General features: G+C 35.3%; 1 protein-coding gene across 1 annotated transcript in view; it reads right to left on the reverse strand.

Annotated features, from left to right (window-relative positions):
- Window positions 1-22,095, reverse strand: part of SDK1 (sidekick cell adhesion molecule 1) — a 1,179,904-nt gene that overhangs the window by 389,516 nt on the left and 768,293 nt on the right. Inside the window, 2 exon segments of the mRNA XM_044659951.1 lie at window positions 10,332-10,337; window positions 20,276-20,332. Coding sequence (XP_044515886.1) covers window positions 10,332-10,337; window positions 20,276-20,332 — 63 coding nt within the window.

Raw genomic sequence — 22,095 nt, forward strand, 5'->3', positions numbered from 1 at the left:
CATGACTTATTATTGTGGTTAGTGGGACTGAAGAACTATTCATAATATTGATATAATGGGAAAATGTATCACAAGTTCTAAATAAACAACATAAAAGAAAACTTTTGGAATATAGATCATTAGTAAGTTGAGGAATACCTGCAGTGCAAAGACGTGTTAGTGCTATTGAATTCAGTGTAATTTTATTTCATTTTAATTCAATAAACACTGATGAATGAAGCACTGATGAAGTGCCTCATATTTTCAAGGTGCCATAAAATCATTTTAGCCAACTGTCACAATCATGGTAAGATATCAGTATTGCTAACATCTAAAATATTATCTTCCCTCATTAAAATGTCAAAGTAGCTAGTAATAAAATACATGTCATATGTGTAAAAATTCTCAGGGAAAAGAAAGCAGATTGTACAGAGAGATATGTATCATGAAACCTTAATGCATTGATTCCAATGATTCATAGTCATCAATTAATTGAAATGTTTCCAGAGTGGATTTTAAGGGAAGGGGAAATCACAAGATAACAATGCATGCCAGGATTCATTTGTGTTACATTGAAGTACCATCCAGACAACTGATCTATTCAGCTCTGTATACAGTCACAAAACAAACTGGGTTCAAAGGTTTCCATAGCCAAGAACCCAGAACTTTTGTTCTTACCCAATTAATATAAATTTTAAAGAAAAACAAAAAACAGGATAGAAAGATCAAAACACATGGTTTCTTATTGGAGGAAGGGATCAGAAGAAAATGAGGTGAAGTTGAGGGTTGGCTGGAGGTGTTTAGGAGACAATCAGGAGACATTGAGTAGAGAAGAAAAAAGTGGTTGTTCTGTGATATTCTTTAATTTCAGTGACTCTTGGGAAGGGATTACAATCTTATTATTATCCAAACTCAGGTGACTTTAAGTCTTAATTTCATAAAATTTGTTGTTGTTGTTGTTGTTGTTGTTGTTGTTGTTGTTGTTGTTGTTGTTGTTGTTGTTGTTGTTGTTGGTTAGGTGTTTCAGTCATGTTACTCTTCATGACCCCATTTGGTTTTTTGATTTTTTTTTTTTTTTTGGCAAAGATGTTAGACTGGTTTGCCATTTTCTTCTTCTGCCCATTTACATATGAGGAAACTGAGGCAAACAGGATTAAGTGACTTGCCCAGGGCTACACAGTTAGTAAGTATCTGAGATCAGATTTGAATTCAAGAAGATAAATCTTCCTGACTCTAGACTGGTGACAGAAAACCTATGACACATGTGTCAGCACTGACACACATAGCCAGTTTCAATGACACAGCCACATTCAGCTGCTTACAGAGAAGTCTGGGGCTACATGCTAAGGATGAAATATTTGCTATAGTGTAGTGTAGACACTCTGTGCACTGTAGATGACAATTTTACCTATATTAGTTTACCTATTTTGGTTTATTAAATAGTTATATGTTACAATTATACATTTTTGTTATTTAAACTATAAATATTGTGAAATTATGGTGTTTTTTTTCTCAAAGGGACACATCACCTGAGTTATGCTTGTTTTTTTGGCAAATTTTGAGAGATCAAGCTCAAAAGGTTGTCCATCACTGCTCTAGGCCAAGTACTTCATCTATTTTTCCACCTATTACCACAAAATTGTGGAAGAAAGCAAAATGGAGCCACTAATGCTATTTCAATATTACATTCATTTGTTCATTAATTTATTGATTGATTAAAATTTAAATTTTCTCTATGAATCAACCAAGGAGGTAGCTTGGTACACTGGGAAGAACTTTGGTTTTGGAACCACGAAGGCCTCATTATTCACCTCTGACTCTTGGTACCTCTGTGACCTTGGGCAAATCACCTCCTCAGTTTTCTGATCTATAAAAGGAAGGGGTTGGACTAGAAAGTCCCTGAGGAGATCCCTTCCAACTCTAGAACTATGAACTATCACAGTGTTGGACAAATAATAGACGCTCAATAAATACTTTGTGATTGATGTGTTCATCTCCCTAGCATAATATACAATGAGAAATGAAGTTCAAAATGATGAGCCTGAGGCAGTGAATAATCTTTACAGTGTCAGAGATGGAAGTATTTTCACTATCCTAAAACGAGAAAGTATACTAATCTATTTTAGATGGATTTCCAACAAGGGTCGGTTTAAAGAAAAATTTCTTGGTTGAAACTCAGTTAACATAAAATTTAATTAGCCAAAAACACTATTTTTTTAAGGCTGTCCTAGAACTTTCTCAACTAAAGTTTCTCCAAACTGTTTTTCATTGTATGGTAAGTGCCTTCCAAAGACACTGGATCAAAAGAGGAGCTCTGCAGAAGCCAGCTGCAAAGTGAGACAAGCTAGCGTCATAGTCAGAGAGGTTTGTACCTTTGTCAAGGTCTCTTTGTAGTTCTCAGAAGAAAGAGTTTGCAGCACAGGGAAAGAGATTCCTAATCCTAGTCAATTTCCCTCGAAGTGAACCTCTTTACACACTGAAGAAGGGGAGCAGGGGAAGCTACCTAGAAGGTATTTAATTAAAAACTGCATTTAAAGAATGTCAAGTTTTACCTACCAGGACAAAAATTCAGAGCGGGAGTTAACCTGAACCACTGATCTTACAGATCACAGCAAATAGAATGTGATAAAGGAAAATCATGCCGCGGTTTAATAAAATTTATTAAGCTTCATTGCAGAGAAACTGTAAGCCTTTGTCCTTTTGTCTAAGACAAGGCTCTGATCCTTGGTCAGTTACCTGCTGAAAGTAGGTAACAGCTTTTTCCACAAATGCTAGTGGCTCAATCCATTCAGGGCTATGTAGCTTACTTAGAAATAATATATGTAAAGTGCTTTGCAAACCTTGAAGTTCCATATAAATACTAGCTATAATAATTATTATTAGTGATTTGTTCATCTCACAAAAACTCCTATTATAAAGGCAAAAGACTAATCCAATTTAATAAACATTTATTAAGTACCTACTGCATGTAAAACATTGTGCTAAACAGTGGCAGCAGACAGAATCAGATCTCTTAAATCTTAAGAAAGGGTAGGATGAGATTTAAGCCCTTAAAAACAGTTTAATCCAGTGAATATTTCACTGAATTCTCCTGATAAGCAACACATTGAATTAGGTGCTAAGGGATATATAACCATAGAATTAATGAGTCAAAATTCTGCTAGTTCATAGAAAGGAAAGATTCTGGCTGCATAAGGGATAATAAAAAGGTTAAATAGATAATTTGAAACTAGACCTTGATATATGGGCAAGATTTCAAGTGGGATCCATATATTGAGGACAGGGGACCACAAGGAGTAAAATACAGAGGCAGGAGTGGAAAAGACATATTTGGGGAAATAAACTATTTAGAAAGCACTTGTTTAATTATTTTCAGTCATATCTGACTTATTGTGACCCCATTTGAATTTTTCTTGGCAAAGATACTGGTATGATTTGCCATTTCCTTCACCAATTCATTTTCAGATGAGGAAACTGAGGCAAATAGAGTTGAGTGATTTGCTCAGAGTCCCACAACTAGTAAACTTTTGAGGCTGGATCTGAACTCTGGTCTTCCTGATTCCAGGCCCAGGACTCTAACCACTGAGCAACTTTGCTGCCATAATGTCCATTTTTGGCGGCAAATTCTTGAAAAGATCTGCCTGGGACTTAATCTGAAATCCTTTAAGATTAGTTAACCTGGGAACATGGGCAAGAGTAGCAAAATATTGGACAGCATGGATGGGTTGTAATCTATACTTTTAGGAAGAATATTCAAACGGATGAGATTACATGTCTGATTATTTGAATTGAGTCATAATGGTTTATACCTATTGTTATTGTCAGTAACTAAAGTAACTGATTCCATAGCTTTTCTTGGTTTCATGCAGTAATGTGTCTAAGGCAAGATTTGAACTTGGGATTTTTTGACTCCCAAGATAAGTGGTTTTATTCACTCTATCACTTATTTACCTGGGTGTGTGCACACACACACACACACATATTAAACACAAAGAAAACAGACAGAGCGGTAACTATAACATGAAAGGAATTAATACCTGCGTGAACCAGGAAAAATCTCTTGGAGGAAAAGGATTTTGAGCTGAGTCTTGAAGGAAATCACAGATTCCAACAGATGCAGGTGAGAAGAGAAAGCATCCAGGAATGGAATACAGCCAGTGAAAAGACAAAGAATTGGGAACTGAAGCATTATGTGTGAGGAATGACAAGTAGGCCTGTATGTCTGGACCTAAATTGTGTGCAAGGTAGAAGAAATGTGTAAGGAAAATGGAAATGTGTGAAGTGGCTAGATTATGAAGAGCCTTAAATGCCAATCAGAGGAGATCATATTTTATCTGAGAGGCAAACGGAATTCTCTGGAACTTGTTGAATGCTGGGATGACATGGTCAGACTTGAGTTTTAGAACAACCACTTTGTCAGCTATGTGGAAGATGGATTAGAATGAGAAGGAGACAAGGTGGGGAAAGCAAAACCAAGATACTTCCATAGTTCAGGTGATGAGGGCCTAAAGAATAATATTGCAATATTATGGTAATTATATAATAATATGTAAAATATTTACATAGCATTGTAAGGTTTGCAAAGCACTTTATATTTTATATCATTTAATTCTTTTTTTTTAAACCCTTGCTTTCTGTCTTAAAACCAATACTTTGTATTGTGATAATTAGATTACATCTACACTGCCCATCTTTAGATTTAATCACCAAAGGTGAATTGGGTGGTCTGTAACCCACATGTGCTAGAGTAACAAATCAGAAATTACTAATGGCCTCCTGGGCAGTCCTAAGAGAAGCATCTGTTGTTGATTGGACACATAAACTGAGAGGAGGCCACAGGAAGTGACTCATAAGTGACCCCTTTAAAAAGAGAGAGTTGAGTGAGTCTTCTGGAGAAGGAGCTCTTCTGGTGAAGGACCTCTTCTGGTTAGTGGAGAAGTGATGGCTGGGACCCTGAGACCTTGTTGAGACTGTTCTTAATATCTTCTTTGGAATTCCATGTGGTAAGTTTAAAGACTGAATCTTCCTGAACTTTTCTTAAGGAAATTCCCTTTAATAGAGACTCTGTGACTGAAGCTTTTGCTTCATTCACCTCTGGGCCACCCCCCCTCAACCTCCCCCCCCTCCTGGCCCTCTGACTCTCAGCTTGGGTTAATGATATCTACCTGGATTAATTAGAGGATCGTAGCAATTTACCTACTGTGTTAAGATTCTTATTTCCTCATTTCTTCCTCTTCTCAATTGTAAATAAATTTCCATAAAAGCCAATTTTGGCTTAAGGTTATTCCTTAATTGGGGATTTTTCCCCTGGTGACCAATCTTTTAAAATATTCAACCAAAACCCCCCTTTTTCCCCATTACAATACTGGTTCCAAGATAGAAGAGCAGGGCTAGGCAATGGGAATTAAGTGACTTGCCCAGGATCACATAGCTAGGAAGTGTCTGGGGGCAGATTTGAATCCAGGACTTCCCATCTCTAGGCCTGGTTCTCAATGCAATGGATCACCTAGCTTATAAAAACCTTGTGAGGTCCATTTTGTTTTTAATTATGTTAGTTTTACAGATGATGAAATTGAGTCTGAGAGAAGCTCAGTAAATTGCTTGTGGTCACATAACTGTCTAAGGCAGGAATCAAACTGAGGTCTCTCTGATCCCAAAACCAGCATTCTCCTCGCTACCACTCACTACAAGGGTGGTAGATAATTCTTTGAGTGGAAATGAATGAACATAAGTAAAGGACAATGTGGAGGTAGAAATGACAAGAATTAACAACTGACTGATATGTGAGGTGAATGAGAGAGTCGAGTTGAAGATGCCCGGAATGTTCATGCCTGGAAGAAGGGAAGTTTCATTGACAGTAAGAAGGAAATCCAGAAGAGGGTTAGACCTCAGGGCAAAAGATAGGGAGGAGTTCAGTTGTGGACTAGAGTTTGATATAATTATAGGTATCCAGTTTATTATAACATGGGACAGGAACTCAGGAGACAGACTATGGTTAAATGTATGAATCTCAGAATCATTTGCATTGAAATAATAATTGGACCTGTGGGAGGTGATGCGGTCAACAGATGAGACAATACAGAAGAAAAATAGAAGGCGGCCCAGGATAGAGACCTAGAGGACATTCATGGTTGGTAGATATGGCCTAGATCATGATGCAGCAAAGAAGAATGAAAAATAAAGGTCAGATAGAGAACCAAGAGACAGTAGTATCCTCAAAACCCAAAGATAAAAAGAATTTACAGAAGGGTCAAATGCTGCACAGAGATGTGAGAGGATAAAGACTGAGAAGAGATCATTAGATCTGGCAGCACCCCTCCTCCCTTATTGTATTCCCTTGTTTGTGATTGGAAGCTCATGGTTATTTTTAAGTCTTTTGAGGAATCTTGAATAGATCAGTCTATGGATGGAAGATACTTTGTTGATGTTTTTAAAGTGGAATTTTGCTCTACTAAATTCTTCTTCTTGATCAACAAACAAACACAGTAGAATCTCATTCTCTTCATCTTTCAATTGTCTAATGGTAAATACATGGTCCATTAGAGAGTATTATTACTTGTGAAAACTTCCTTATTCCCCACTAATAATCTCACTTTGATCTAAGTGTAGATAAGTCTTACAAAGTTTTTGTATAAAAGTAGGCAGAGTCCTAAAATTATTCATTTCTCTCAATCAACTTTTAAGATATTTTTAAGATTTTTAAGAATTTAAGATTTATAAAATGTAAGAAATTAAGATGTTAATAATGTCATTTTTGTGCATTTTTTTAAATAGGGGGGAAGCCTATTTCCACTTACTATGTTTATCATGAACAGCCTTTTTCCAAGGCCTTTTTCTACCTGGTAGAATCTGGATGAATTAGTAAATTAACCACTGGGCGCAAATATAATTGGGTTATACCCTGAAGCAAATTAGGTAATTTGCCTGTGCCAGGGATGAATAAAAAGATAAGGAATGATAAGCATTTTTTTACCATATCAGATTTAAAACTCTAGGAATAGTTGTTAACTTGCAACATAGATCATTTAACATTTCTTGGGTTCATTAATTTATTCATCAACTCAACAAATATTTTTAAAGTTCCTATTACAAGGTACCACAAAGAATACAAACAAATACTAGATCCAATGCAGATCAGAGTTTATAAACTGGGAGTTTATAGGGAATATCAGATGTATACATGACTTCAAAACAAGGCAGCAGATGAGGAGTTAGTTCCATATAAGTAATGTAGACGATAAACGGGATAGGACTCCAGAAGACAGAGTTATCAATTCTGATTGTGGTGGTCAGAGGAGGCTTTTTGGAAAAGTTTACACTTGAAATAGATCTTGAAGAATTAAGAGAATTTTGAAAGGCAGAATTGGTAAGTGAGCAGACATTTCAGAAGGAAGAAACAACATAAACATGGTGTGAGGCAGACAGCAGCAAGATCCCTTTTCAGGAGGAGCAAGTAGTCTAGTTTGAATAGAACATAGAGTTAGAGTCAGAGAACAGCATGAAGAAAATGAACATGGTTCAAATAGTATGGGACTATGAATGCCAGATTAAGCACCATTTACTTCATTTAGTTGTTTTTCAGTCATTTCAGTTGTGCCTAACTCTTCATGACCCTATTTGGGTTCTTCTTGGCAAAGATGCTAGAGAAGTTTTCTATTTCCTTCCCCATCTCTTTAACAGACGAGGAACTGAGGTTAACAGGGTTAAGTGACTTGTCCAGAGACATACAACAAATAAATGTTTGAGGCTGAATTTAAATTAATGAAGATGAGTCTTCCTGATTCCAAGTCCAGTACTCTATCCACTGTGCCACTTAGCTGTCCACTCTAGGTAGTGCTAGTTTGGCAGCTAGGTGGCCCAGTAGATAGAGCTCCAGAGGTGGAGTCAGGAAGATATTCAAATATGCCCTCAGACACTTATTAGCTGTATGGCCCTGGGCAAGTCATTTACCCTGTTTGCTTTAATTTCCTAATCTGTAACATGATCAAGAGAAGGAAATGGCAAATCACTCTAGTTTCTTTGCCACGGAAACCCCAAATGGGGTTATGAAGAGTCAGACATGACAGAAACAACTGAACAACTTTATTTAGGAGGATTGTGCAATTCTGATGCTTCTGAATTAATTTAGTGACATGTACCAATCCTTAATTTTATTTGAAAAGGTCTTTATACTATGTTTCCATAGGTAGGTTAACCATCTCTCACTTCTTACTCCCTCTTTTGCTTGCTCTCTTTCTTAAAAAAAAAAAAAAATCTTACCTTCTCTCTTAGTATCAATTCAAAGACAGAAAAGCAGCAAGAGTTAGGCAATCAGGATTAGGTGACTTACCCCAAGGTCACACAACTAGGAAGTGTCCGAAGTCAAATTTGAACCCAAGTCCTCCTGACTCCAGGCCTAGTGCTCTATCCACTGTGCCACTTAGTTGTCCCTTAACCCCAATCTTTACTTTCAGCTCAATATCTTCTCCAATCCCTTCTGCCTCATATGTCTTCCTCCTTGTTGATTCCCCAATGTTTCCTCCAGCCTCATCTAGTTTCCTCTTGCCATGGAAATGCAATTACTCGCATGGCGGACTGATGCAGAGGCACAAACCTTAGCAGGGACAGAACACTACTCATCAGCGTTCACAGCACACATAGTGTTTCATATAGTTAGTTCATTTAACAACGATGTAAAGGTTTCAGTAAAAGAACATAGAGTTCTTTCTTCAGAAAATATTTGTACATTGAAGAATAGAATTATCCCTCTCCCCAAACCAGGCATGTCTAAAAGAGAAAATTCTAAGGCTATGGTTGCACCTATTAAAAAAGACTAGAGTTTCCTATATTTCATAGAAATGCTCCTAGAAAATCTACTTCAGGAAATCTTGACTGCTGTGATCTTGAATTGGGAAAGGGGTCATGGTGTGCTTCATTAAAGCCAAGGCAATGCCAGATTTCTCAGCTCCTATAACACAAAATAATAAGATAAAAATTTGCCCTCTGTTATCCTAATGCTGTTTGGTATGTCCCCTTACTCACAATACATGTCTCGCTTACATTTGAGTATTGAAAAGTGAATACAAAATATGTCTGGCCTCATAACCTATAAATAAATGGATGATGTCTCCCATGATAGATGATTTTACCATTAGAATGGATTTGTTATGAAAATTGCCACCAATTCTGAGCTTAAGTCAGGAAAGATCTTCCAGGATATTGGGTCATCATTTGTTTAGAATCTCTTTAAGGATTTTTTCTTTACATAGGCTCAATGAAAAGTGGGTAGGAAACACAGCTTCAGTTTGAACTGTGGCAAAGAATACCAAGAATGGTCTGAGATCAAAAAGAAAATCTTAGTTAGGGAATGAGGGCAAAGTTTGCAGATAACCTTAGAGCACATATTGAAGAATTTGATATGATAGACTAGAGTAGGTTTTTTTTCCTTTTTTTTTAAACCCATATAGTCTGTCTAATTAAGAACTCTAAGACAAAAGGGAAAAGGTTAGGCAAATGAGGTTATGTGAATTGACCAGGGTCACACAGCTAGAAAGTGTCAGAGGCCAAATGTGAACCCAGGTCCTTCTAACTCCAGACTTGATATTCTATCCACTGTACCAGCTAGCTACCCTTATTATCTGAATAAAGTTACTACATGATTTTTAAAAGTATTTTGATTTTTTTGGTGCATTGTGTCAAAGCTAGAAAGAACCTTTGAGGTCTTCTGGTTCCATCTCCTTATTTAACAGTAGAGGAAACAAAGTTAGGAAGATTAAGTAGACAGAGAAGATGAATAATATTAAATAGCAAACAATAATAATTTGTAGTTGGGTCATCAGGCCTGAACTTTGTTATTGGATATGGAATTAGATAGAAATGGGCTGATTTTAAAGATGCTCCTGAGAGAATGGACTGAATGTAAGAAGGGAGAAGAGGAGAGTAAGAGAAAAATGCAACATTATGAGTCAAGGAACCTTTAAGTATGGCGGTATTCTCAGGAATAACAAGGCTATTGTTTAGTGAGAAAGGCAATAAATTCAGTTTTTTTTTTTAATAAAACCCTTACCTTCCGTTTTGGAGTCAATACTGTGTATTGGCTCCAAGGCAGAAGAGTGGTAAGGGTAGGCAATGGGGGTCAAGTGACTTGCCCAGGGTCACACAGATGGGAAGTGGCTGAGTCCAGATTTGAACCCAGGACCTCCCGTCTCAAGGTCTGGCTCTCAATCCACTGAGCTACCGAGCTGCCCCCAATAAATTCAGTTTTTGATGCATTAGATTTCAGACAACTAAAAGGAAAGGTCTCTTGTAGCTAAATATGCAAAGCTGAAAATGGGGTAAAAAAAAAGGTTTATTTAAATTTTTTTCTCAAATACTTTTATGTGTGAAAAAGAAAATGAAAGAGAAGAATTAGAATTGCAACTGATTCATTAGTTTATAAGTAAATGAGTGTCAACAATGTCCAATAGATGCTACAGAACAGGCAAGTAAAACAGCTCATTCTTTCTAGAAGCTAACATTTCAAGAATATAAAACACAGGCCATACCTGCTAGAAGTTTATCATTGCTTAAATGGTCAATTATCTTTTGGAAAGGAGGGAATCTTTACCCTCTAGAGATGAACCCTTAAGTATATGCCATTAATATGAAAGCTAAAGAATTCAAGACTACAAAGGATCAAGTTCCCATGGAAGATATCTTATTTAAAGAATCCATACCAAGTATTAGGAAAATTCAGAAAGCATTACCTTATATGGCTCTCTGTTATCTTTTAACAGAAATCAAATAGAATTCTATGTGGTCCTCCCTCTAGTTTTGCCTTCTCACAATCCCTTACTGAAAATATAGCGACTTAGTAGTTCAGGCTTTGTTATTGATCTGACCTTCTTTGATGTACAGAATCTTTTTTTTTTTTTTAATTTTCTAAAAAACACCATCTGACATCATAAGTATTTTGAACAGGGAGGTTGGGGGGGGGGAGTAGAGAATGAGGGTAGGATAACTCCAAGACAATTTACCTGAAAACACTCAGTTGGCTTTTTATTCCTTCCATTGCCTTTTGTAACCAGAGTATGTAATCTATTTAAAAAGTACAAATCTAAGGCAGAGCAACAGGATCAAATCCCTTCTAGATCTTCCAAGCAAGCCAGAGGTAAGAAGTCTATAGACTCTTTCAAGCAACCAGAAGGGGGAGCCGGAGACTTTAAATCTTCAAAGAGGCAACAAATCCCCCCACATTTCTGTTTGTTTAGTTTTCAGTCAAAATTACAGTTTGTTTTAGATTAAAACAGCAAGATAAAAGATCATATGAGCCTATGGATAGCTGAAGAGCTGTTCAGATGTATTTTAATTTGTATATTCACAAGTGAGTAGATGTAGTAGCTGGAATTATAGCAGTGCTTCAGAAATTCATTGCAATTTTTTGGATCTTAAACCTGTCTACCTTCAATTTCTTTCATATCTCATAAGATGATGAATGTCGGGCTAGGAAGGATCTCAAAGACTCAACTCTGCATTGGATAGATGAGGAAATTGAGATCAAGCGAGGTTAAATGATAAGCCAAAGGTAACAGATAACAAGCAACAGAGGTAAAAATTGAATTCAAGATCACTATTTGGGTTAAAACCAAAGCAGGATCTTTCTTTCTGATGTAAAATTTTAAGTATCAGCCTTCCATCTCCTTCCATCCTTTCTCTTGGGGTGACAGTGGAAAGGGCATTTGATTTGCAGCCAGGAGAACTGGACATAGATCCTAGCTCTGCAACCTAACTACTCATGTCACTTAATTTCTCTGGGCCTCTGTTTCTCTTCCTGTAAAAGGAGAGGTTTGTACTAGACTTCTTAAATCCTTTCTGTCTCTAAATCTATGATACTAATGATCCATCACTAATCACTACAAATGTGAGATTTTGAGAGAAACTGTTAAAATTTTGCTTTAATAATTTCCTTTGGGGGGAAAAAGGCAAATGATTTTATTCTTTTAAAACAATTGCTGTATCTCTATGAGTCTGGACTCACACAAATATCAAAGATGATATTTGAAACAGTGAGATAGAAAGACTAGAAATGGTACAATGGAAGGAGAGGGTGGAAAGGGTTCTTTTTGGGCAAAAGCACCATTACAAAAGCTCTGACTGTTCTCTAAAGAGAGGACAGCTTACCAGCTGACTCTCCATTCTTTTTGTTTACTGTCCAATAGAAGGAAAGAAAGAAAAATGAGGGAAAATGTAGCAGTACATACTATTTACAATTTTATCTTTACATGTACTTCCATTTTTATCTCAATGCACTTCTGGATTTTTTTCCCTCTGACAAGAGACGATAAATAAAATAATATGACAGTTTGACAAACAATCTAGTGGTTTCTTTCCTGCTCATTTATAATATATTTGAAAACTTGCACATTTGGAAATGAATGGAATGTAACAAAGAATGTATTTTCATCTGCTCTTTACTGGGCAGAGAAAAATGAAGGTGACAAAAAGCAACTATACAGTTTGAGTTGTAGAGAGTTTTTTTAGATGGTAAATGGAAACAGGGAAACTAAATGAAAAGGACAGTAAATTTAGGAAGCACATAATTTGGTTCCAGTGAAAAAGTTTAATATGTGATTGAAAGGATAGGTCTGATTGATCTCTTGGTGTTATGTTTTTGCTTTTGTTTTTTGCTTAAGTATATTTATAATATAACATCCTAATGGTAGACTAAAGTAGGTTGCATTGTAATGTAATCAAGAAAAAAAAGAGGTATTTTGTGAGATAATGGGTAGTGTGGTAGTCCTTAAAAAAAAGTATTGTGAGAGACTTCCGGTTAAGATGGCGGCAGAGTAAGGAGCAGCTGCTCGATCTCTCCTAACCGAAGCATACAGGACTCCTCAAGGAGACATAAAAACGAATCCAGACGAATGAAGGAACCCCACAACAGGGCGCAGCGTTGAAGGTATGACCAGATTGAAAAGAAAACCCAAAAGATCATAGCCGAAAACCAAAAGATTATAGCCAAAAACCAGTCCCTAAAGGCTAGAATTGAGCAATTAGAAGCTAATGATCTCTCAAGACAACAAGAACAAATAAAACAAAGTCAAAATACTGATAAAATAGAAGGAAACATGAAATATCTCAATGAGAGAGTGACAGACCAAGAAAACCAGTCTAGAAGAGACAATTTGAGAATTATTGGTCTTCCAGAAAAGGCAGAAATTAATAGAAACTTGGACTCCATACTTAAAGAAATTATTCAGCAAAATTGCCCTGAAGTTCTACAACAAGAGGACAATATAGACATTGAAAGGATCCATAGATCACCCTCTACACTGGACATAGAAAAGTCAACACCAAGGAATATAATGGCAAAATCTAAGAGCTTTCAAGTAAAAGAAAAAATATTACAAGAAGCCAGAAAGAGACAATTCAAATATCAAGGAGCACCAATCAGGATCACACAGGATCTGGCAGCCTCCACGCTAAAAGACCACAAGGCTTGGAACACAATATTCAGAAAGGCAAGAGAGATGGGTCTTCAGCCACAGATCAACTACCCATCGAAACTGACTATATACTTCCAGAGGAAATTATGGGCATTCAACAAAATTGAAGAATTCCAAGTTTTTGCACAAAAGAGACCAGGACTAAATGGAAAGTTTGATACCCAACCACAAAAACCAAGTGAAACATGAAAAGGTAAATAAGATACAGAGGGAAAAGAAAGAAAACTTATAATTCTTTAAATTTGACTCTTTAAGGGCTTAAATAAGATCTAATTATCTGTATTACTAGGTGGAGAAATGCTATGTATAATTCTCTGTAGCGAACTCTATTCACTAGTATAATATTCACTATTATAGCAACTAGAAGAATAATTCATAGGGTGAGGGTGGAACACTAAATAATCTAAGATGACATGGGGGATGGGAAAGAGGGGGTGAATAGCAGGGGACACCAAGAAAAATCTGAGTAAATAAGAAAAATAGGATATTCTATTACACACAAAGAGGGCATGGGAAGGGGAGGGGATAAATACTATCATAAGAAGGAGAGGAAGAGAGCATTAAGAGGGAATAATCAAACCTTACTCTCAGTATAATCAACCCGGAGAGGGAAGAGTAGCATTATTATCCATTCAGATAAAAAAAACTCTATCTAACCCTACTGAGAAAGTCAGAAGGGACAAAGCAAAGGGAACAGGGGAGTGGGGAGGTCAAAAAAGGGAGGGGAGAAGAAGGGGGAGGGAATTCAATAGGCCTTTAAAAATAAAAAGAGGGGAATAACAAGGGAGGGGGCAGAAAGGGAAGTCAATCAAGGGAGGGGATAAGGGACACCGGCTCAAAGCAAACCACTGGTTTAAAAGAAAATAGTGTAAGAAGAAGGGGTGGGTCTAGAGGAGGATACAAAAATGTCAGTGAATGCACAATTGATAATTGTAACTCTGAATGTGAATGGGATGAACTCGCTCATAAAACGGAAGCAAATAGCAGAGTGGATCAGAAACCAAAGTCCTACCATATGTTGTCTACAAGAAACACATATGAGGCGGGTAGACACACACAAGTTTAAGGTTAAGGGCTTGATCAAAAGCTTTTGGGCATCAAATGAAAAAAAGAAGGCAGGAGTGGCTATTATGATCTCTGACAAAGCCAAAATAAAAATAGATATGATTAAAAAAGACAGGGAAGGTCATTACATCCTGATTAAAAAAGGCAGTCTAAACAATGAGGAAATAACACTGCTCAATATATATGCACCAAGTGGTATAGCATCCAAATTCATAAAGGACAAACTGGCAGAGCTCAAGAAGGAAATAGATAGTAAAACCATAATAGTGGGCGATCTAAATATTCCTCTTTCAGATCTAGATAAATCAAACCAAAAAATAAATAAGAAAGAGGTAAGAGAGGTGAATGAAGTCCTAGAAAAATTAGATTTAATTGATATGTGGAGAAAAATAAATAGGGACAAAAATGAATACACCTTCTTTTCAGCAGCACATGGTACATTCACAAAGATTGACCATGTTATAGGGCATAGAATCATTGCAAACAAATGCAAAAGAGCAGATATAATAAATGTAACCTTCTCAGATCATAATGCAATAAAAATAATAATTAGTAAGGGCACCTGGACAGGCAAATCAAAAACCAATTGGAAATTAAACAATATGATTCTCCAAAACCAATTTGTCAAAGAAGAAATCATAGAAACAATCAACAATTTCATTGAAGAGAATGACAATGATGAGACATCCTACCAAACTCTGTGGGATGCAGCCAAAGCAGTATTCAAGGGGAAATTTATATCCTTGAATGCATATATTAACAAATTAAGGAGGGCAGAGATTAATGAATTGGGTATGCAACTCAAAAAATTAGAAAGTGAACAAATTAAAAACCCTCAGATGAAAACTAAATTAGAAATACTAAAAATTAAGGGAGAAATTAATAAAATTGAAAGTAAAAGAACTATTGAATTAATAAATAAGACTAGAAGCTGGTATTTGAAAAAACAGACAAAATAGACAAAGTACTGGTCAATCTAATCAGAAAAAGGAAAGAAGAAAACCAAATTGACAGTATCAAAGATGAAAAGGGAGACCTTACCTCTAATGAAAGGGAAATTAAGGCAATCATTAAAAACTATTTCTCCTAATTATATGGCAACAAATATAACAATTTAGGAGATATGGATGTATATCTACAAAAATATAAATTGCCATGATTAATAGCAGAAGGAATAGAATACCTAAATAATCCCATATCACAAATAGAAATTGAACAAGCCATCAAAGAACTCCCTAAGAAAAAATCACCAGGACCTGATGGATTCACAAGTGAATTCTATCAGATATTCAAAGAGCAACTAATCCCAATACTATACAAATTATTTGATATGATAAGCAAAGAAGGAGTCCTACCAAATTCCTTTCATAACACAAATATGGTACTGATTCCAAAGCCAGGTAGAACAAAAACAGAGAAAGAATACTATAGACCAATCTCCCTAATGAACATGGATGCAAAAATCTTAAATAGAATACTAGCAAAGAGACTCCAGCAAGTAATTAAGAAGATCATTCACCACGATCAGGTGGGATTTATACCAGGAATGCAAGGTTGGTTCAACATTAGGAAAACCATCCACATAATTGACCATATCAACAGTCTAACAAACAAAAATCACATGATTATCTCAATAGATGCTGAAAAAGCCTTTGACAAAATACAGCATCCATTCCTATTGAAAACACTGAAAAGTATAGGAATAGAAGGACCCTTCCTAAAAATAATAAACAGTATATACCTAAAACCATCAATTAGCATTATATACAATGGGGATAAATTAGAAGCCTTCCCAATAAGATCAGGAGTGAAACAAGGATGCCCATTATCACCTCTATTATTCAACATAGTACTAGAAACACTAGCAATAGCAATTAGAGAAGAAAAAGAAATTGAAGGTAACAAAATAGGCAATGAGGAGACTAAGCTATCACTCTTTGCAGATGATATGATGGTCTACTTAAAAAACCCTAGAGAATCAACTAAGAAGCTGGTAGAAATAATCAACAACTTTAGCAAACTTGCAGGATACAAAATAAATGCACATAAATCATCAGCATTTCTATATATCTCCAACACATTAGAGCAGCAAGAGGTAGAAAGAGAAACACTATTTAAAATTACCCTAGACAATATAAAATACTTAGGAATCTATCTACCAAAACAAACACAGCTATTATACGATAACAACTACAAAACACTTTCCAAAAAAATAAAACTAGATCTCAACAATTGGAAAACCATTAATTGTTCATGAGTAGGACGAGCTAACTTAATAAAAAATGACCATTCTACCCAAATTAATTTACCTATTTAGTGCCATACCTATCAAATTACCAAAAAACTTCTTTACTGAATTAGGAAAAACTATAACAAAGTTCATTTGGAATAACAAAAGATCAAGAATATCAAGGGAAATAATGAAAAAAAAATGTGAAGGAAGGGGGCCTAGCAGTACCATACATTAAACTATACTATAAAGCAGTAGTCATCAAAACAATATGGTACTGGCTAAGAGATAGAAGGGAGGATCAGTGGAATAGACTTGGGGTTAATGACGTCAGCAAGACAGTGTATGATAAACCCAAAGAGCCCAACTTTTGGGAAATGAATCCACTATTTGACAAAAACTGCTGGGAAATTTGGAAAACAATATGGGAGAGATTAGGTTTAGATCAACATCTCATACCCTACACCAAGATAAATTCAAAATGGGTGAATGACCTGAATATAAAGAGGGAAACTATAAATAAGTTAAGTGAACACAGAATAGTATACCTGTCAGATCTCTGGGAAAGGAAAGACTTTAAAACCAAGCAAGAGTTAGAGAAAATTACAAAATGTAAATTAAATGGTTTTGATTATATTAAGCTAAAAAGCTTTTGTACAAACAAAAACAATGTAGTCAAAATCAGAAGGGAAACAACAAATTGGGAAAAAATCTTTATACCAAAAAACTCTGACAGGGGTCTAATTACTTAAATATACAAGGAGTTAAAGCAATTGTATAAAAAAATCAAGCCATTCCTCAATTGATAAATGGGCAAGAGACATGAATAGGCAATTTTCAGGTAAAGAAATCAAAAATATCAATAAGCACATGAGGAAGTGTTCTAAATCTCTAATAATTAGAGAAATGCAAATCAAAACAACTCTGAGGTATCACCTCACACCTAGACGATTGGCTAAAATAAAAGAAGGGGAGAGTAATGAATGCTGGAGGGGATGTGGCAAAATTGGGACATTAATGCATTGCTGGTGGAGTTGTGAACTGATCCAACCATTCTGGCTGGCAATTTGGAACTATGCTCAAAGGGCTATAAAAGAATGCCTGCCCTTTGATCCAGTCATACCATTGTTGGGTTTGTACCCCAAAGAGATCATAAATAAAGAGATTTGTACGAAAATATTTATAGCTGAGCTTTTTGTGGTGGCAAAGAACTGGAAAGGGAGGGTATGTCCTTCAATTGGGGAATGGCTGAACAAACTGTGGTATATGCGGGTGATGGAATACTATTGTGCTAAAAGGAATAATAAACTGGAGGAGTTCCAGGTGAACTGGAGAGACCTCCAGGAAGTGATGCAGAGCGAAAGGAGCAGAGCCAGAAGAACATTGTACACAGAGACTGATATACTGCGGTAAAATCGAATGTAATGGGCTTCCGTACCAGCAGCAATGCAATGACACAAGACAGCTCTGAGGGATTTATGGTAAAGATGCTACCCACATTCAGAGGAAGATCTGCAGGAGAGGAAACATAGAAGATAAACAACTGCTTGAATGCATGGGCTGAGGCAGACATGATTGGGGATGTGGACTCAAAACTACCACACCAATGCAACTAACAACAATATGGAAATAGGCCCTGAACAAGGACACATGTTACAACCAGTGGAAATGTGCATTGGCCATGGGTGGGGGGAGAGCGGGGGTGAAAGGGAAAGTAGGGGCATAAAGTATGTAAACAGGTTAAAAATGAATATTAATAAATGTTTTAAAAAAAAGTATTGTGAGAGGACAGGTAATGAATTAACTAGGTACCACAATGAGTACCTTTAGAGTGAATAAGAAAGGCTCTAGCATAATTTTGCCAAACATGTAAATCTGGGAACACTGCCCAAGCCCAACAAGTGTCAATCGATGCTAATCAAAGCCTATTAGGAGGGACAATAGAAAACTGCAAGAACTGTTGGCAGAAATTGTTCAGAATTAACCTCCAGGTTGCTTTCCTACCACCTCCAGACATACTTCTCCCAGCTAAACTGGAGAGGACTCCTATGGCAAAGAAATCTTTTTCAAAGTTCGCATTTAGAGATGGGAAAACCTTGGCAGGGCTATTTCTCTAAAGGGGTTACACAACTTTTGGCTCAAGCTCAATAATAATAATAATAACACTACTTCATAAACCATAATGGAGAAATCAAAAATAGTTTTTATGTGAACAATGAAAACATCATATTAATCATAGGGTTAAGAAAAGGGTAGTAGATGAGTTCTCTAGATTGACCAAAAGGCCTCAAGATAAAGTTTGCATGGTAATGTGTATCAGGATCTGGGGACTACCTTCCCACTGTGAGACCTTGTAGTTGGATTTGTAAGAAAATACAGCAGAGGCTGAATAAGCATTACACTGGAACGTAAGGAAATTGATTTTGTTCTTCTCCCCAACACACACACACTCATATTTATTTGTTCTAAGCAAATTCTGAGATCTAAACTTGTTGCAGAAGATTTTTGCCCACTTCTCCTCTGGAATAAATCATAACCTTGTTTTTATATTTTATATTTTATTTATTTATTTATTTATATTTTGAAATTATACAATCAAAAATTTACTCATATATTTAAATGGACTGGTGATTTCATCAATGATGACAATAAAAATCCATTCAGATCTATTCATCCTGGGATTCTTAACCATGACCTCTCATAAATCCTTATGGAGGTTTAGCTCAAAATGCTGGGACTGTTTTCATTTTTTCTATTTAAGAAATTTTATTGAGGTCTTTTATTGTTACCTTCTTTCCAATCATGTGTTTTTCTCTCTGTCAAATGGAAAACCAACCTTATAATAAAAACAAAAGTAAGAAAATAAAAAGCATATTGGGGGGGGCAGCAAGGTGGTACAATGGATACAGCTTTGGATCTGGAGTCAGAAAAGATCCAANTATATTTTAAAATTATACAATCAAAAATTTACTCATATATTTAAATGGACTGGTGATTTCATCAATGATGACAATAAAAATCCATTCAGATCTATTCATCCTGGGATTCTTAACCATGACCTCTCATAAATCCTTATGGAGGTTTAGCTCAAAATGCTGGGACTATTTTCATTTTTTCTATTTAAGAAATTTTATTGAGGTCTTTTATTGTTACCTTCTTTCCAATCATGTGTTTTTCTCTCTGTCAAATGGAAAACCAACCTTATAATAAAAACAAAAGTAAGAAAATAAAAAGCATATTGGGGGGGGGCAGCAAGGTGGTACAATGGATACAGCTTTGGATCTGGAGTCAGAAAAGATCCAAATTCCAATTTGAATTAACTAGCTGTGTGACATTGGACAGGCCATGAAAAACAAACAAAAGAAACAAAAAAAACCCCTCTATTTGACTCAGTTTCCCCATCTGTAAAATGGTAGTAGTAATTCTAGCATCTACCTCCTAGTGTGGTGGTGAGGTCTAAGTGAAGCAATAATTGTAAAGTGCTAAGGACAATGCATAGCATATAATAAGTATTCTATAAATATTAGTTACTCTTAATTATGATTAGGTCCAATTTCCACTTTCTTCCTGCACTGGGTACAAAGTCTTTCCACATCTATGATTATTAAAAACATATTGACATATCAATGAAATCCAACATTATTTCCATTTCCATTTCCACAGTCTTCTCTGAAGAAAGAAGAAGAAATATATTCTCATATTTTTCTTGTTCTCAAGATTCATTTGAACAATTATACAAATTTAACTCTGAAGTTCTGATTTTTTCATTCCTTCTGTTTACATTGTTTATTATTTATCATTTTCCCAGGTTTGGTTTTATATGCTCTGCATTAGTTCTTAACTTCTCATGCTTTGCTATATTCTTCATCTCCATTTTTTCTTACAATACATTTATATCGTGTGCCAATGTCCCTTAAATTTAGACACTACCATTTGTTTAGTTATTTCCCAATCAATGAGCTTTTATTTTGTTTCTATTTATTTGCTATTAAAAAAGTGCTATTAAGAATATTTTTGTCTGTATTGAGCCTTTCTATCTTTGACCTATTTGGAGTATGACCCTTACAGTATAAGTTTTGATTAAAAAATATGTATATTTTAGTCACTTTCTTAATGTAATTCTTGCATTTTTAGAACTGTTAGATCAATTGATATCTTTTATCAACAATTCATGAGTATACTTTGTGTTCCTTAGTTCACTCTACTTTAACTCTTCTCATCTTTTGTCATATTTGTCCATTTTATGTGTGTGAGGCAAAATAACAATCTTCATATAGTTGCTAATAGTTTACAATTTGTTTAAGAAATATTTGTTCATATCTGTTCACTTCGAATCCATTGGAAAATGGCTTCTTCAATTACATGATTTTACAATTTTTCTATAAATTTTGGATAACGGACTCTAATAAAAATATCTGATGTAAAATTTTCCTTCTCCAATTGTTCAATTCTTTTTTAAAATATCAGTTGGTTTTATTTATTTATTTGGTGTAAAAGTTTTTGAATTTCATTTAATCAAAATTTTTTATTTTGTCTTTTTGTGAAATCCTTTATCTTTTGTATGGATTAAAAGAAACATTTTCCCAATATCCAGAGCTGTGAAAAGTATATAATCTGGTTTTCTACTATATTTTCATGATGCTATTTTTAATATTCAGAGAGTAAATCTATTTTGTGCTTATTGTGATATATAGTGTAAGGTGCTGGTCTAAACCTAATTTCTGTCAAGCTGCCTTTTAGTTTTTCTAAACTAAAGTTGAAGTCAAATAGGGAGTTTTCCTTTAAGTAATTTATTTTCTCAAATTTGTTTGAACACTAAGTTGCTGAGATCGATTGGTTCTCATTTGTCTTTTTCACAGATTTATTTTTCCATTTTTAACCACAAACCAATAGTTTTGATGATTACTATTTTACAACATAAACAGCATCTGGAAATATTGCTCCTTGTTCTTTCCTACTTTAAAAAAATATAATTTTCTTCAAGATTCTAGACCTATTATTCCTATAAATGAATGTTGTTATTGTTTTGTCTAGCTCTACAAAATATTCTTTTAGTTCTCTAATTGGTATTAAGTCTATAAGGTCATTTAGGTGTTATAATAGTTTTTATTGCATTGGAGTGGCTTAGCCACAAGCAATGAAGATTTCCCTACTTTGACAACCCAACAATAATATATAGCATATGTCCTGTTCAACAGTTATTTACTTTTGTCCATCATCTTTTTGGACATTCATTTCTTTCATGATATTTTTTACTATGGATCTTCTTTTATATTTTTTTATTTTTTTATCTAGGGAATGAATGAAAAAACTATTAAATACTATGGGCCAAGAGCTCTGCTAAACTCTGGGGATGCA

The sequence above is a fragment of the Gracilinanus agilis genome, chromosome 1 (assembly GCF_016433145.1).
Source record: "Gracilinanus agilis isolate LMUSP501 chromosome 1, AgileGrace, whole genome shotgun sequence".
NCBI classification, from domain to species: domain Eukaryota; kingdom Metazoa; phylum Chordata; class Mammalia; order Didelphimorphia; family Didelphidae; genus Gracilinanus; species Gracilinanus agilis.